Source organism: Mauremys reevesii, linkage group 26 (genome assembly GCF_016161935.1).
Source record: "Mauremys reevesii isolate NIE-2019 linkage group 26, ASM1616193v1, whole genome shotgun sequence".
Taxonomy (NCBI): Eukaryota; Metazoa; Chordata; order Testudines; family Geoemydidae; genus Mauremys; species Mauremys reevesii.
The window spans coordinates 2015007-2033448 of NC_052648.1; the positions used below are offsets into that span (position 1 = coordinate 2015007).

At 43.9% G+C, this 18442-nt stretch overlaps 1 protein-coding gene across 2 annotated transcripts in view; it reads left to right on the forward strand.

The window, feature by feature from the left end:
• Positions 1-14970: 14970 nt before the first annotated feature.
• UPF1 (UPF1 RNA helicase and ATPase) overlaps positions 14971-18442 on the forward strand; it is a 29584-nt gene continuing 26112 nt past the window's right edge. For both annotated transcript variants that reach the window (XM_039515278.1, XM_039515279.1), the window contains exon 1: positions 14971-15446. In XM_039515278.1, the coding sequence (XP_039371212.1) occupies positions 15228-15446 (219 nt within the window). In that variant the 5' untranslated portion in view covers positions 14971-15227. The remainder of the gene's footprint in view (positions 15447-18442) is intronic.

Below are 18442 nucleotides of genomic sequence, written 5' to 3' on the forward strand. Positions count from 1 at the left end.
TGCCATGGTCCTCAAGGTATGGAATGAAGGTGTTGGGTGGGTCACACGGCATCAGCCGTTAGCAGCCCCTTGTTGCCAGCCCCTGTGCAGCAGCATCTCAGAGGGGAATCTCTGCTCCTACATGGCTGTGGCTCAGCAGCTGACCAGTGGGATGTAAAATTGGGGCTGTCCATGAAAATCTCCAAAAAAATGTTTTGTATTTTAAGATCCACCCACCCCTGGTAACACTGAAAGAAACATATAAAGTTAAGGACTCCCCCCACCCACTAATGCATTATGTAATGTATGGACAGCCCCATTGTACTGGAAGGAGAGGTGTCAGTGACCCCCAAAACAAGAGAACTAGCTGAAACCCTCAGTTAATATTCTGACACATGGCTTCTGGGAGGCAGGGGAAAACCCACTGCAGTTCAGGTCCTGGTTCAGGAAGTTGACATTGTAGCCATCTGAGACATCCACTCTCATGGGTACAGTTAAAATCTTGGTTCTCACTGGGTTAGGGATCCTACTGAGTCCTGTTTGATCAAGTTCCACAAATGACCCAGGTTCACTTTGGGAGAACGTGATTTCTGGGAGGCAATGCTTGGCATACTGGAACCATTCATGACCTATGTACAGAGCGGGTTTGGATCCCGCTCAAACCCACAACGTTCTGGGAGGTCAACATTCTGTATGGGGGAAACATTCTTTCCTCTCAGAGTCAGCTTCCCTTTCCCCAAACCACTGGCTTACAAATCCACTCTCCTGCTATCCTGCACTGGCCCTTGGGAATAATACAGTCTAGGGGGATTGGCAGCTCTGTATTATAAGGGCTTTCAGCCCGGCAAACCTGTACTGTAACTCCTTGTGTGCTCTCCTGCTTTCTCGCTCTTCCTCATCTCTAGCTTTGGTTGGTTGGGAAGAAACAGCAACAGGACAACAAAGAACATCAGGATTAGCAATATTACTATGGTGTAGAAAAGTTTACATTGATTTTGTGAAGATTAAACAGCTGCAGAAGGAAAACAGTTTGTTTACTTGGTGGGGTCTGCACTTATCTGAGATACCAGTCAAGAAGTCAGGACAGGTGGCAGCTCAAGATGCACTAGATGGGGAATGCAAAAAGAACAGGAGCACTTGTGGCACCTTAGAGACTAACAAATTTATTTCAGCATAAGCTTTCGTGGGCTACAGCCCACTTCATCGGACACATAGAAACATGCATCCAAAGAAGTGAGCTGTAGCCCACGAAAGCTTATGCTGAACTAAATGTGTTAGTCTCTAAGGTGCCACAAGTACTCCTGTTCTTTTTGCGGATACGGACTGACACGGCTGCTACTCTGAAACCTAGATGGGGAATGTGTGGTCTGTATTAGCATGTGTCATAGGTCTCACCCCCACTTAGAGCTGTTGGGTTCCAATATGGGGACCTGCACTGGTTTCCCTCTAAACTAAAATCCTAGTTTAGATCTAGTAAAAGCTGCCACCACCCAATCAGGAACGTGGATTGGGACACAGTCCTTCCCCAAAATCCTTGGGGATCCCAAGAGCCCCAAATCCATGGAGTTCTTACACCCAGGAGGAATAAACCATTCCCTCCTGCTTCCTCCCCCCTCCCTTTTCCTAGGAGAGACACCGGGATCTAACTACAGAGAGATACCTCCCTCCTCCTCTTTCCCTGAGAATCCACCCAAGGAAAGACCAACCAAGTCCTTAATAGAAAAGAATTTATTAAAGAATAAAAAAGAAAGTCACTGTCTCTGTAACTAAGATGGAACAATATACAGGGTCTAAACGTATTGATCTTTGGAGAGAATCCCCCCTCCTTTCTTTCTCAGTAAAAGCAAAGCAACAGCAAACAGGAATAAAGAATTTCCTTCAGCCAACACACAATTGCAAATGTAGAAATCAAATTATAAGACTAATCCGCCTTTCTAATTAATACTCACTATTGAATAGTAGGAACTACTCCAGGAGAACTTGGAGACATGACTGGCCTCTCTTAGATCCAAAAAGAGAACTCTCTAACAAAGAACACAGACAAAGGCTTCCCTCCACAGAGATTTGAAATTATTTTGTCTCTGATTGGTCCTCTGGTCAGGTGGTCATCAGGTACTGCATGTTAACCCTTTACAGGTAAAAGAGACCTTAACCCTTAACTATCTGTTTATAACAGCATGTGCTATTGCAGCTGTGCAGGTTCACTCATGTTGATCAAGGGATTGTGGGATCAGGGCCTTAAGCTGTAGGCTCTTTGGGGAAAGGACTGCCCTACATGCTTGTACAACGTCTACCACAATGGGATTGGAAGTGCTAACTCAATATAAGTAATACTGACGCATCATATGGTTAAATATACATTATAACATTTACAACTGTCAGAAGAGTTTAGATACAGAATTGGCAAACCCAGAGGGTAATGCAGCTAATTAATGAACTCCTTGCATTATTTCATTTTTAACACAACTCCCAAATCAACAGATTTCTCCCACAGCAGGAGAAGGATATTTCCATTCTATGCATACATTCCAAGTAAAGATGTTATTCAGTTACACTCTAGGCTGAAACACAGCAACAACTAGTAATGAAAAATGCAGGGTGTGACTCAAAAAATATTGTTTTTCAAATGTAATTCTCTCTCTCAAGACATCACTTGCAAAAGCCAAGTTTAGATTTAACCTCAGTGCAGACTATACCACATCAAAGTTCAAAACAAACCTCTAAGGCAGTCACAGATTTGAAGAGGAAGAAAGCTGTCTCCATAATCACAAATCATGTTGCTATAATTTGAAGTATTTACAACCTTAAATGAGACACCAAGGAGAATTTAAACCCACTAGTCTTAGTTTCTTTCCTCCACAGAAACAGAAGGGAGAATCACAGATGATCCATCAGCTCTTGAAATTCAAACAAACATAAAACCCTGTATGTGGTGTCAGGTTCTACATTACATTGAAATAACCTCACTGCTCACCATCTGCTCAGATAAGTGCCCAGAAATTAAAAACAAAGAAAATATACAGTCTCTTAGTGAATCAAGAACTTTAAAAAAAAATTTAAACTCAGATAAGGGTAGGGTTTTTTTTTTATTTTTGTTTTTTTTTTAAATCCTATTTGAAGAACCCATGATGCCCCTTTGAAAACTGAATATTTTCAGACAATTCTGCTTCATTCCCATATTTTTTTCTACGCGATAGACCTTGTACAAAGAGCTAACTTCAGTAGGCAACAGCTTCTCTCAAGCTACTACTGGAAAGTATCCCCAATATTTCCAGTAAATTTCCTTGAACTTTAAAAGGCCAGTCCTTTCTGGTAGCAAACTGATTTTTGGCAATCACTTAAAAGAAGGTCATTCCATAATTCAGTTCACGCAATTTTAACTAGAGAGATGAGGACAAAACTTGTCTGTTTATTCTTGAGGAGTTTCTTCCACTTTCATTCCCTAACTTAAGAACTGTTTTAACATTGTGATTACTTGGGATAAAACTTGAACCTACAGATTTACAGAAGGGAGTAAGTCAGGGTGACCAGATGGCAAGTGTGAAAAATCAGGACAGGGGGTGGGGGGTAATAGGAGCCTATATAAGAAAAGACCCAAAAATCAGGCCTTTCCCTATAAAATCTGGACATCTGGTCACCCTAGAGTAAGTGCAGTACAGCTAGCAGGAAAGCAGTAGCATGGCCTCAAACAGTTCTGGGTGGAGGTTGTCCGCTAATGAGTTACTCAGTTTTTAAACAGGCGGAAGGAGCACTCTCCTATGAGACCTCTGCTTGCTAGCAGACACATTTTACTTGTGATGGTCACCAGGATCGCCTGGATGGGAGCTGTTTGCTTATGCTACACAGATATTTACTCATCCCCTGACTTTGGGAAACCTCTGAACAGTAGCATCTGCACCTGTGCAGATGCTCAGTTATTCCACAGCTTTCACTTGAGAGGGGGATAATGAGGATTTGTTAAAAGGGATATTGCCGCGGGAGGGGGGGAATCCTATACGGAAAGAAATATTTCCCTGCATTGTTGATATTTTTAAAACTAACTTGACTTCACAGTTTATGCTCTTTGTTAACATGTTCTCATTCCCTGCCCTTGGAAAGTGAAATTAGATTTGTCAGAGAGTTTAAGGCCAAAAGGGACCATCAGATCATCTAGTCTGACCTCCTGTCTATCACAGGCCACCAGGACCACCCATACCCACACACTAAACCCAACCCCTGAAATTAGACCGAAGTATCACAGCCCACAAGAGACTAGACTATTACATGCCCCATAGAACTGGAGGGACTGAGGTACACCAGTACGCAGCACTCTGTATTTATAACTAGTTTCATTTACTGGCGTTATTACTACAGGCCTTTTTATGGCACTCATCACCATAGTGCCTAGGCACTGTTACCTATACATAGATACATTACAAAGAATGATCCTTCAGGAGTTCAACTAGCTTTTAAGGTCTCTTTCCTCCCTTCCTCTTTCCCCACATTTTTAAAGCTACTTACTTGTGACTGGCTTCCGGAGCACCTTCCATGGCCATGTTGTAGCTCGGGGAATCCCCTTGGAAAAGAGAATTTTTACACCACATTGCAGGCTGCAAGATCTCAGCTGGAAGAAAGTTCCACAGTAAGGGGCTCTGCTCCACTGCTGGTGCCTCTGAGAACACAGCTGGGCTATACGTTGCCAATGCTTTAGGGAAACTTTTGCATTCACAAAGTATCTGTTTTCATGGAAATGACTTTGGTTCAAGAAAACATCTTTTATAAAGCCCTTTTCATGCAAATGTTCAGCCTAAAGATACTTGAAAAAGTCCCTTAACTGTTTTGTTGCTCTGAAGGGTTATAGTTCAGTATCGTGCTCTGTATAGTTATAATGCAAAATTAAATATCTTTATTTCAGCTTCCCTCATAACTGCAGATAAACACAAAACGCTTCTCCCTGTAATATTATAGTGACTATTAACCAAAAATGGTATATAAAAGGGTGATGCCATTCTTATTTCTGTTAGTGAACTGGATTACTCTCTGAACAGCTTAATACAGAAAATAGATTGGCTTAAATGGGTTTACCACAGAGATGATTTTAGCTCACCATTCTTAGCAGAACAAATTTGCTTTGAGAAAGGCTCTTCATATTCCCAAGGCTGTTTTTAGAACGAATCAAGAGAGAAGCACACACGGGATTTATACCAGCATGCATATGAAATTAATTGAAACAAGGATCACCATCTAGTCATAAAACACTTCGATGAGAGTGGATAGCATTTGATAAGAAGAACCAAATAACATTCAGATAAGATGAAGGTGGGGCTGCAAACTGAGGGTACTCAGAAATCAGGGGGTTGCACCAGTTTGACCAGCCTGCTACCCAAGTACCAGCTGCCCAGGGTTCTCTGCTTGGTGTCCCTGTCAGGTTCCCTTCATTTAGCCCTGTGACCTCACTCCCGTTCCTGTTATCTCATTAGTTGTCCCCCGCAATTATTTGGAATCCCGGACCTGTGGCTCCTCCCCTTAGGCTGGGGGAGGTCCTTTAGTGGCAGCTTGGTCCCCAACATGTTACATCTCAAATTTCAAAGATTGGTGGCACCAGCATTCACAGGCATTGTGAAAACTGAAGGAGGCTAAACAGGTCCACCCTTTATAGGCTTCACTCCTGCAACCGAGTGCTGGGGTATATCTGCACACACTTAGTTTCCATAGGGGAGCTTAGGTCATCAGTTCAAATCCAGATCAGGTTGGTAGTGATTAAAAGTTGTTTGACTGGCCAGTGGGCCTTACACGAAATTGGTTGGTGTATCTGTGCTCAGCTCCCAGTGGCTAAGTGTCTACATCAGAACTGGGACCCCCCACTAGCAAGCTCAGCAGAAGGGCCAGGGGTTGTATAGGCTATGGAGACTGAACTGCCTTTTTATATCCCTACCAGGGCAGTATGAGAGCGCATTCACATGGTGAGGATATATACAAGAAGCTTCCACTGCCTGTGTATTAAGTACCCATTCAGCAGATAAGTGTGGGACATCACGCTCTAGATCTGCCCTTCACCAGAATTCAATTAACTGCAACAGGTACTGAAAACCCCCCTGGGGAGCATCAAAGGAGATCAGAAAGGGGAAATAACTTCTTCACTCTGTTGTTGGTTTCTCTTGTTCTGGTGGATCTTCTCCGGGGCTGTCCGGTTAAAAAGGAAGACACAGAGAGAGGAGTCTAAAGAAATCTCTGCGCTCTCTGTCTGCTAGGAACATGTACAGATTCACTTGTATTCAGTAGACCCACCCTGATTTTCGTGTTTGCTTTTAATATTTTATATATACACATGTGCGCGCGCACACACACTGTTGCAGCTAACACAGCAGACTAAGGGTACTGACTAAGGGTACATTTTTCAAAACACTTAAGTCCCATCTACAAAAGTGACAGGCTCTTAAGCACCCAAGTCACTTTTGAAAATGGGACTTAGGGTAAAATCATCAAAAATGCCTAAATAACTTGATCATATAACTCATATAAATAGCCCCACCATCTCCCCGCTTAGCCAAGCAATTGCCCTGCCTCCTGGGACAAGCTGGGAGGATGGATGGTCCGGAGCACCCACAACTGCACCTGACTGTTCATCCGGGCCTCATGGGACTGCTAGACATCTGCACAATGGGGCAGGCTGCCTTTTGTGCTGCCTCCTAGCTACGCTCTTGCTCTGTCTCCCGTGGGCACTACAGTGTGCTTTCTGCCAAAGAGTTTCAAGCCCGCTGTCAGCAGCCAAAGATGCACCCCCAGAATGTGCCACACAGTCTAATCGTGGCGGGGGGAACACTGCACTGAAGTCACTGGGGTGCAAAGATTCCATGAGTTTCAATATTCACTGTGCATTAAGTACAGCGTAGCACATGCTCGGGCTGTGCTTTTGAGTTCCACAGGAACCCAATAACATTGTTTAGTTTTTTCCTAAGGCTTCTTTTGTCTCAAGGAGCCGCTTACAGGCTGAAATAACATGATATCTGGGCTCTTCATGACATTTCCACCATCAGCCTAAACCCATGGGAAACAAATACAAATCCTAGCCACCTACCCTTCTAGTCCACATACCTATTAGAGATGTTCCTGTAGTTTTTGGTTCAGGAGCTAGACACAGACGGACACTGCAGGCAGCACTGGACGGGGTAGCAACTGTGCTGCTGTCTCAGCCCTATCTGTCCCCACTGCACTCAGGGCAGCCCTGGGCCCCTCCAGGGCACACACTCCCCCCCACCCCAGCTTCACCAGCCAGAGCCCAGCCAAGGGGCCCTTTGCGCCAGTGAGGGCCAGAGCCAGCTGCAGGGCGCTGCCGGAGAACGCCAGAGCTGCCACCTAGTGGTTGCTGCTGACCAGGCCGCGTGGCCAACCCACCTCCTGCATGACCCAATACTACAGCTGACTTTCCAAAAGTAAAAAGGTGAGGACAAGCTACAGGTATGAAGGCTTGAGAAAAGAACCACTTTACTTATTAATCATTATCATAGTTTCTCACATCCGTAAAGCACTTTGAGATTGTTTGGGATGAAAGGGGCTATAGAAAGGGGCTATAGAAAGAAAAATTATTATCCCAGCGTAACCTTCCAAACAAAAAGAAAATATACATTGCTGTGTACCTGCACAGAGCTGTTCTGGCAATGCTACACTGATGGCCTTTTATGTCCCTCTTGTGGTGAAGTAGTATTGCAGCATCTGCAATGGTAGCTAGTTTATTTACTTCAAAACTCCAAATTTGCTCCATTGCTGCTGTTATTTTATGTTTCTGTCTTCAAGATTCTTTGATATTGAAATTTGCCGAGTATATTTTGACACAGAAACTTGATCTGAGTAATGAAAGACCAGGAAGTATTCCCTGCAGCCAAGCTGTGCAGCAAACTTTACAAGATTACAAGTGGAAGGATGTATTTTGTTATAGGTTAAAAACAATGAATAATTAAAAATAAAAATCAATTCCGTTAATAAGAAAGGGAAGAAGAAAGAGATGCCTAAGCACAGAAATGAAAATGACAGAGCAGAGAGAGAAAAGATTAAGTGGTTAAATGTGCATAAGAAATTAATTTATTACATGCCTCTGTAATTCATTTAATCATTCTTTAGCATATGACTGTCACCAACACAAACAGTGTGTGTGTGTGTGCGCGCGCGCACACACTATAAATAAAAATGAGGGGAAACTGGCAGCACCAGATCTCTAGTGGGAAAATCACACACATACTAAGAAGCATAACATAAATCAGCATAACTCTGGAGGTGGGGAGTGAGAACAGGTAAAGAAAGAGGAGGACAGGGAGAAAGTGAGACATCTGATGGAAGAAGCCGTTCCAGATTCTAGCTGCTGAAATGAATTGTTCATCTTTTCTTGGTGCTAATCTTGTCCAAAGTGGGAACGTTTCCAAAGCTAACCCAGGGAGAATTCAGATCCTTTCTTTAAAGAGAGTCTGAGAGGGGTTATTACTCTTCCTCAAAAATTATCTCATCAGCATGTGTTGCACAATTTTTGTGACACGAATGTATTATGCTCCATACTATGCACGCATCTGAACAATTACTGTTTCGATGAAGTGATGGGAGTGGGAAAGCAGCACTGTTGTTAATAATTAGACCAGACAATGGTATCTTCTGTAGCAATTTACCATCCCTAACCTCCCCCTTTCTGAAGCCACTTCAGCTGATGCTGGATGTCTCTGCTGATAGCTGATGTCTCATGCTGTTGCTAAGGCATGTTGCTAGGCACCATCACACACATTAATATGGCTACTCCGTCTTTTGGATGGGGCTGACTTCAAACAGGAAACTGGAGAGCTACATGCCAAAATCTTTATGTTTTGATCTTACTTTTCTTTGCGCTCTAAAAATTCAGATAAAAGAGGATCTAAGAAGTAGTAAAAAGACAGTAGAAGCCCTAATTTAAGTGCATCCCTAAATTATAAATAGCTTGTTAATATAATTGGTATTCACTGCCTGAACTGCAGATTGGAGCAGTCCATCCTATCAAGGATGAGAGTGAGAAACTGGAGCTGAAGTCCAAAAATGAGGGACACAAGGAACATAGCCACACAAGCAAATTAAAAGAATGTGGGGTTCATATCTTTGGCATCAGTATCATTTTCTATAACTTCAGTTACACAGCTGAGCACTGTCTACCAATAATTTATCATTAGAAAATGAGAGACAATAGTTACTTCTGATGGGACAGATGTAAACATAGGTCTGAAAAGGAGAGTTGAATGATATAGGCCAGTCTCAAATTCAGACATTTTGCATTAACAAAATGATCCATCTCAAATGTCTCAAGGCAACCCACACCCTCACTTCTCCCTCTGCAGCAGCTCTTTCTTTGAGAACTCCCCCTTATAAATAGACGACCTCCCCTGATGTTCATTCAGGTGAACATGGACATGTGCTTTGCATGATAATTCTGTGGTTCCCCTCACCCTGGGTTGTTTGATCCCAGATAAAATTGCTTGGATTCTTTGGCTGTCATTTCAAACAAGCTGTTTTGTTGTGATTTTTCACATTTGTGTCTATTGGCTCTGAACGTTTCACGTCATGGTGACACTTCCTGACACTGTCTCCATGGCTTGGAGTTTTCAGAGACCAATCAGCTTCTTCCTTTTCATAACAGCTTGTTTTCTCTGAATGGGGGATGTTATCAAATCCCAGCATTCATGTGTCTTTGGCGTGAAATGTGTCAAGGGAAAAAATCATGTGGCAAAGCTGGCTGTTCTGAAAGTGGCTTGAGTTATTTGCACTAACTAACAGGTGAACTGTTGTATATGTCACTTGTATAGCTACAATTAGCAGATACCTTTATAATAACCTGTTTGGGTAGACAGTGGGGAACCATAAACAAATTAAACCATCTTGCACGTTGAAGCATGCAATTAGCAAACATAAAACATCCTTTGCAAAAAGAAATCCATCCATGTCTGCTTCCTGCACAGCTCCATACTACTGAGCACTGCATACAAAAACTAGCTGGCAATAATGGAACTTTCCAGAGCTTTACTTTCCTTAATTTTATGTTGGGTATGTAGCAATGAAGACTAAAGATTCAGTGAGTGGCCATCAACCCTGCATGAGCACAGAATTTAAAGATAAACTTACCGTTAACAGTGCAATTGGTTGAAGTGTGGCTCACAGGACAAATGGAGCCGTGGAAAATCTGTGATGTAGCCCACAGACATATAGTCATGCAGTCCAGAGAGAGTACAGGTCCCAGCATGAATGCTCTGTGGTTTGGGTGATATTGCTGAAATCATAACCTATAGTCTTCACTAGCCACATCTTCACATTCACTACAAGAGCAATGGCAGTCTCCTCTGTTTTACACAGTTCAGGTGTGGCCATCAGGCTCTTGGTTAATTACCACGTTGATTTGGGTGAGCCTTGTCTACACATGTCAAAGTGATGAAAGGTACCCAAATACCCGGCTCTTGCACCGGAGAGACTGAACCAACTTTGAAGGGGTGAGGGACTGGAGCAACTTCCTTTGCAGCCCTCCCATTTCAGCACCTTAGACAGCAGCCTGATTTTGCAGGAGGACATAGCCAACATTGATGCTCCCAGTTCAGAAGCTGAACCAGCTGCAAAATTCACCATAGGCTCTCTTGTGCCAGCAGTGTTGTTTACACTTTCAAAACGACCTGTTAACGTCCATGTTTATCTTCCATTTCATGTAGGATATGGGGGGCGGGGGAAACAAGACATCCATCAGCAATGATCCAAACCTTAGATCTGTTCCCAGAACTCAGACATTGATGATGCCGTAAAAGAGCCAAAGGACGGAAGGGCATTTTGGGTGATGAAACCAAATGAGCAGCCCACTTGACTTTCTAATTTTCCTCTTCAGCATTGCTACAACAAATAGCTTTGAAGCTGAAGTAGGATTTACTGTTCTTTCACAATTGTGCTGTTGTATGAGCTCTGGGAACAAACTGGGTGTTTGTGGATGCACCGATTTTGCTTCAGCCGACCCCCATGCTTTGTAAGCCAGAGTTCTGAAGCTCCCTCTTTCAGCTTCACTCTACTATCACCTTTCAGGGAATCACAAAAAATTGATCATTCAGACTATCCTGTAACACTGGACAACTGAATTGAGAATGAGCCTAATTTGAACCAACCTTAGTCCATGAATCTGGAAGCCTGTAGTCAGGGTCATTTTAAACTTTTCTGCTTCAGAAGTCACAGCTTCCCAAAAGAGAAGGCAAACAACTTCTCTCCAAAATTAAAAGGAGGGTCTACAGAAAAACGAAGGTTGCTGGTTTGCAAATAGGATGCAAAATCTTTCAAAACCTTAGGCCAGTGGGTGAATCTGGCCTGGGTTGATAATAAACTAATCATAATTGCTATCATCCAATGGAATATGGTGTTTAGTTTTGACGGATAATATCAACGTTTATTTTAAAACATTTTTCTTCAATTTTTATCAATTTATATTTTCATGGTTGTGCAAAATTATGAGTTTTAAGCATTTTTATTTAAATTTTCACAGTTTCCAGAAATTATGGGGGGGGGGGGGTCACACAATAATTACTTAATGATGGTAGATGTGGAGATTTAAACAGCTAAAGGTTTATAATTGTTAAAACACAAATTGTCAACATGACATGTCAAAATATACAAACCCTAGATCCAACTCTAATAAGTTCTCAAGTAGCATTTCTCTTACTTTGCCTATCTGTAAATTTTTATTATTGATGGAAATATTTTTTGGTGGTGTGTGTGTATGTATGTGGTGAAACTGATGTTTACCAACATTTACTGATAAAAAGCTAATCCTTCCAAACTTACCTCTGTAAAAGGAGTTGTTAGTCTCGAGTTCCTAGTGGCACAATTTCTATACTGTAAAACCACTGCCACAATTATTCCCTTTATTGGCAATCTCAGAAGAAAAGATAATGCTCTCAGTTTTAAATGGGCTCCCTCCAGAACACAGATGAGGTATATTACTGGGGAACAGTATGGGAGAAGCTTGCATGGCAACTGCCCAGGCCATGCCTGTTGTGGATAAACAGGATTTAAGTTTTCAGTGCTGTTTGGACTGTTGCCATTCACCAGAATAAAATTCATGATTTTTCTTTCACAAGGGGGTTCTATGTGGTGGGCAAACTCCTTGGGATAAGCCTAGACTTTGAGTCAGAGAGAGTATGATTTTTACTCTCAGCTCTAAACTGCCTGAGAAATGTTTGTTAGTTTTGTTTACCCACTTGTCAACAGCCTCCACTATCTCCAGGCCCATATATACCCACTATTACCCATGGTGTATTCACAAGCACTTCTTTCATGAAAATCCATGGAAGCCTATGACTGTCCAGAGCTTCATGACTGACACGGGGCTCAGAGGAGTCTCGGACCCAGATAATTGTCTCTCTGCTGTTCCTGACGCATAGAGCAAGCCTGATTTATTCCTCTCCTCTGTCGAATGGGGAAGTTGTAAACTACAGAGAGGTACTGTAAGTCTCTGGCCGTTCCCTTTCCCAATAACTCTCCTGTCCTAGCACACAGAACAGAAAGTACCTTGAAAGTCCCAGGTCATGAAAACCTGATGATGTAATTTTAACTCCTTCTCCATGGAAGACTAGACATAGTGAGGCTAGTAAAACGGGAGAAGCTGTCTTTGAGACTTGAAGGACTGAAAATAACTCTGGTCCTGATTTTATACTTTACACACAAACACTTGGCGCTTGAGTGTGTGTGTGCTGGGTTAATGCTGAACTGTGCAAACTCCATGAAATGACTTAACTTGGTGCCATATTACAGTGTAGCAGCAGGGACTGTGGTCATTTATTGCCACAATCAGTTTTCCATACTGTCTCTTACGGTTAGTGGCTCATTTGACTAACTTATCTTAGTCTTCTGGCTCTATTTTCACAAGAAGGGACTCCCCTGAATGAATGGCAGGCTAAAAACTCATCACTACTACCCCTCATTATTAAAAAAGTCAGAGTGGCACAGTAGTGAGAAGGGATACTAGATAGATACAAGTCATAACAAGCAAGTCCTTTTCAATCTTAGGTTCTAAATCACTTCTGTGACACAATGGAATCCTCCATCCTACAGCCAGGCCAGCCCTTAGAAGTCATAATGGCTTGATCAAACTGGACCAACGGGCAAATCTTTTAGCCTCAAACAGCTGGATTTGTTGGTTCAGGAAAACATATATATAAATATTTGTGATTCCAGACCTGGAAAATCATCCTACCAAGTAGGAGAGCAAGACGAAGAATTGCCACAGTGCAGTACAAATGTCAGTGGGCTGACTCGAGTGATTCTGAATGTGGATAGTTTAAAGATAAACCCACAGTGTATCCTGCTTCCTCACAGAGACTTAGAACTTTAAAGGTGACATCAAACAAGCCATGTGGGGAAATACTGGCCTTCCCAACCACTTTACTTGCTTTTCTATGTTTGAGTGGTGCGTGATATTTCAAAAAGAGAGAAGGAGCAATTTGCCAGTCTCCATCAATGTGAATATTTCTTCAAGATTTGATGGACAGCAGCTAACCTGGTACGCCTGTGCTCTTGGGCATAGGCTTTCTCCTACGCTGAAACTAGGACCAACATAAAAGCTAGATGTAGAAGGAAACATAGTCCACTTTCAACAGCTGTGAATACAAGTTTGGGGGCACGGGAGAAAAGGTTTAATGTCTGCAGCTTTACATGCCTGTTTTGCCACAACTGACCTTAGAAAAATTCTTAATTTTGTGCTGGTAAAAAAATGATGGGAGCAGTAGAAACCAAAATCCTCTATATATTCATCTCACCTATGGCACAAATCTAATGTGCCTCAGTCTTGACCTGGAAGCGCCATTTCTAATGATGAGCAGGGATTTCAGTCTCCACAGCCCATTCAATTACTAGCACCCCCGTGCAACTGTCAGCCAAAGTTCCAATTAGTATAAATCATTAATAATAAATAATAATAATACTTAACACTTCTCTATCACCTTCTGACGATCTCACAGTGCTTTAAAACATTAGTTAATACTCACACCTTCCTGTGATATGCATATTTGTATTCCTGGTATACAGATTGGAAATTGAGGCAGACAGAGGGAAAATGAACCCAGGGTCCTGCTTCCCATACTCTTGTTTAACAACTATGTCACACACCCTCTGATCTGGGAACGGCACCCAAGAGCCCTGACTGGAAGTACCTTGCTTTAACCACATCACAAATTACAGAGGTGGCTTTTCAATGTAAACAAGCATCCCTAAGGGCATGGGGGCAACTAAGCAGCTGACATGACATGAAATCACCCTGGGCCATAGTTGGATTCAAACCGGTGACAGGAAGGTGAAAAAGCCCCCTATATTAGTAGTTCTCAAACTTTTGTACTGGTGACCCCTTTCGCATAGGAAGCCTCTGAGCATGACACCGCCCCCTTGTAAATTAAAAACACTTGTTTATATATTTAACAGCATTATAAATGCTGGAGGCAAAGCAGGGTTTTAGGTGGAGACTGACAGCTCGCGACCCCCCCATATAATAACCTTGCAACTCCCTGTGGGGGTTCCAATTCCCAGTTTGAGGACCCCTGCTCTACATGACCCAAAGGCAGCAGAGATTTCTGCTCTCATTCTGCTCTGATAATGAGGAGCTTCCCCTCATCTCAGCCTCCTGCGGGGAGGGGGCAGCTATAGACCTTCCTCCCCCATGGGGTGTGTGTGTGGGGGGGGGCAGCCTGAGACCTCCACCCACCCAGAGGGGGCAATTAGAGCCCTCTCCCTCCCCACCACGGGGGGCAATCAGAGATCACCTCCACCACTGGGGCAGCGAGAGACCCCCCTCGTCCTCCCCACCCCCACAGGTAGTGGGGGAGACAGCGAGAGGTTCACACCGCCCCGAGGGGCGTGGCCTACGGTTATGGCCTAGCTCGGGCCCCACCCCCACGCCTTTCCCTCCCCGCCCCGGGTGTGCGTGCGTACGTCACGGCTCCACGCGTACGGGGCGCACCGCGTCGTCGCCCCCGTGCGTTCCGCGTCACCCTGGCCTGGCGCGCGGCTGCGGCGCCGGCCTGTTCCGCTCCTAGCGCCTGGGGATCGGTCCCGCTGCGGCCCGAACCAGTTGATTCGGCTGCGTCCGGCCGCCCGGCCAAGGCGACGGTTGCTTCGTTGGCGTCCGGCTCGTGGCGCGGCCTGGTGCGGTGCGCGCGGCCGATCCAGGGGTTCGCGTAGCGCGGTGCCCGGGCTTCGTGAGGCGAGGCCCCGCCGGCCGGAGGGGGGGCCCGCTCCTCGCCGCCGCCATGAGCGTGGAGGCGTACGGCCCCAGCTCGCAGACTCTCACCTTCCTGGACACCGAGGAGGCCGAGCTGCTCGGCGCTGACACCCAGGGCTCCGAGTTCGAGTTCACCGACTTCACCCTCCCCAGCCAGACCCAGACCCCGCCCGGGCCCGGACACGGGGGCCCGGGGCAGGGCCCGCCGGGCTCGGGGCAGGGCCCGCCCGGACAGATCGAGGCACAGGTGGGTCCGCGCTGTGGGTGGCCCGGGCGGCGGCTTCCTCGCGCCGAGGGGGCGCTGGGGAGGCTCGGCGGGGGGCCCGCTCGCGGGGCAGCCGCTCGGCTCCGGACCTTGGCCCCACCTTCCCCCGTGGGAAGCCGCCCGCGCAGCGCAGCGCATCCCGGGTGCGCAGGTGGCGCCCAGGAAAGGAGCCCCCCGCCCCGCGGCCCGGCATGGGGCGGTTGCTCGCCACCGCGGCGTGAAAGCCTTTTCCGCCCGTCGCCCAGCACTGCCGCCGGCCCGGCCCAGGGGCACCGCACTAGGGGGCTGCCAAGGTCTGGGGGCGAGGGCGGCGCGGGAGCCAGAGCCCTTTTCACATGGCGGGTAAGGGAAAAACCTGAGACAGTGTCAGATTTCACGGTTGCATCATGAAGAATTTGTGGCTTCCTGCGGTAGCTAAGCGAGGTTCTGGGGAGCAGCTGGCCGAACCCCATCTAGCTTTTGCTGCTTATGGAAAACAGCGAAAAATCCTGTGACCTCTCACTTTCCAGGTTTGAAATTTATGTTTGAGGAAACAAATTCTGGAAAACGTCTCATGTTTCTAAACTGTGTTTTTCCTTATTATCCGTCTTTTCCAATTGCATTGTTGCTAAGCTGGTTTGTTGTGGGCTTGCCTGTATGTATGTGCCTGTCACAACCTGGGATTGAAGTTCAGAGACTTTTAAAATGTAATAGGCAAAATAGAAAATATTTTTAGGGAAATGTGATAGCAGCTAATATACCACTGAGCATTAACCTTGTGTAGTGTCTTTATTGATATTGAAAAAGAAGGGAAACTAGGATTTTCTTGGAAAAGGGAGTGAAAGAAAAGAGGAAGTTAGTGGGATACATGTACAGAATGAAATACTATAATTGAGGGTAACATAAATTTAGATTTTATGACTCTGGATGAGCCAAAAAATTTACATTGTTTTTAAAAAATCTGAAGCTTCATAATTTGCTGTAATATTTAAAAAGATCACAGAATTTGCAAATTAGTCAACTGCATAGACAAGCAAATACTGATATAATCCCAATACCAACAATGAACTGTTTGTAAACAATGTACAGGTTAAAATGCAAATTAAAAGGTGAATTGAAGTGCTATTAAAATAAGTTTAAGGTCCCAATTCAAGAATATTGTGCGCACTTTCATTTCTCCCTTTACTTATGAAGACTTATATTCAGAGTTCTGGTCTCTCCTACAATTGACAGCTGCCTAAGCCAGAATTGGGGATGCAACTCCCTGAGCTGTTTTAGGTGTTCTTGATGTGCTCTATTGTAAGAGAAACCCAGACTCCTGAAGTCAAGTCATGGCAGTTAAAAGGATTCTCAGTTCATGTTTATTGGTCTCTTTACTCGTGCACTCTGATATAAAATCTTAGCAAAAACCCAAGTTGCATATATTTAGACAGAGGACTTATTTTTATAGAAGATAAATAAGAGGGGAAACAATTAACAACATTGCAGTTTTTCTTGTTTCACTCAGTTACCATCTTATCTGCATGCTGTTTGTATAGAATCTTCTACATGTATAGAAATAATCACACATCCTACAAGAGAGAACCATACTAATATCATATGTTGTCCTCCCAAAAGTCTTTAGAAGTCTTTTGTAAGTTTCTAAATAAATTATACTTTGTAGTTCTATCACATCTGGGTAATATTCCCCCTCAGATTTTTTTGATTAGGAGTCTTACAGATGCTAAAATTCCCTGACTGAGGATTAATACCAAATGCAGTTTCCTTTAAAGATGTGGTTAGAAAGGAAAACAAATGTAGAAGTTAAAACCTATGTACAGTATGTTTAGATACCGACAGATGAAAATCTATAGCTATCCCGTGGAAAAACTTGTTTTTATATCTCTTTAACAAGCAGCTGAAACAATAATATAGCAAGAACTATAGATCACCTTAGTTTTCCTGATCTTGTTACGTAGCTGTCCAGTCCTGTACATTTTAGCAGACTCAACTTGTGATCATATAGATTGGGGTCTTTCCCAGAGGCATCTGGGAAATATTTTCCTGCCTTAAGTAGATATATAAATTTATAATCTGCCTGTGCAAGAGAAGTAACAAAAAATATAACTTATAGGGCCTGAAAGTTGATCACTTCTAAGTATTTTTTCACTTCATTAAATCCAGTTTAATCTTATTTTTAAATACGCGCACATTGTTTACTTGCTATGGAGTAATGATCAAATGTCTCCCTAACTCCTAGGTGTTAGGAGGTGAGAGAGAGAGAGTTAAATGTTTCCTTCACATTCTCTTCTAACAAAGTATAGGCAATTGATTCTGCTCTCCATCATGACTTTCTTCCTCTAATGTATGTTAAACCATGAAGTTGGCTGGTGTCCCACCACTGACAAAAGGTGTAAGGGATCAGCAGTGTGAAAGTCATGGCCATACTATTTCTTCTTGCCAAAAGTCAGCTGATTCAGCCATCCACCTGTAGCTTGTACATAACTGGCCTTTTTAGATGTACTATGATGTTTCTGATCTTGTCACTATAGCTTCTATTTGCTGTCTTACCCCTGTTGTTTCTTACAAATTGTTTGTTGTCCATTTCCCCACTCTTCACAGCATTCTCTAAACTAGCATTTAAATTTGTAATGTTGGCATATGTAAGTTAATACTTACTAACAAGTTTTGGAAGGTTTGTGTAGACAAGGCATACTGTCTCTCTCATGATTGAGTGACCACATCTGGAAAGGAAGGAAGGATGGTCCAGTGGTTAGGGCTCTAACTTAAGACATGGGAGATTTGGGTTCAATTCTCTGCTTTACCAGACTTCCTTTGTGACCTGGGGCAAATCAGTTAGCATCTCTGTCAGTTCCCAATCTGTAAAATGGGGATAATAGTTCTGTCTTACCTCACCTCACAGGGATGTTTTGAGGATAAACATTAAAGATTGAGGTCTTCCGGTACTATATTAATGGGGGCCATGTAAGCACCTAGAGTAGTAAAGTAATGTGCTTTGT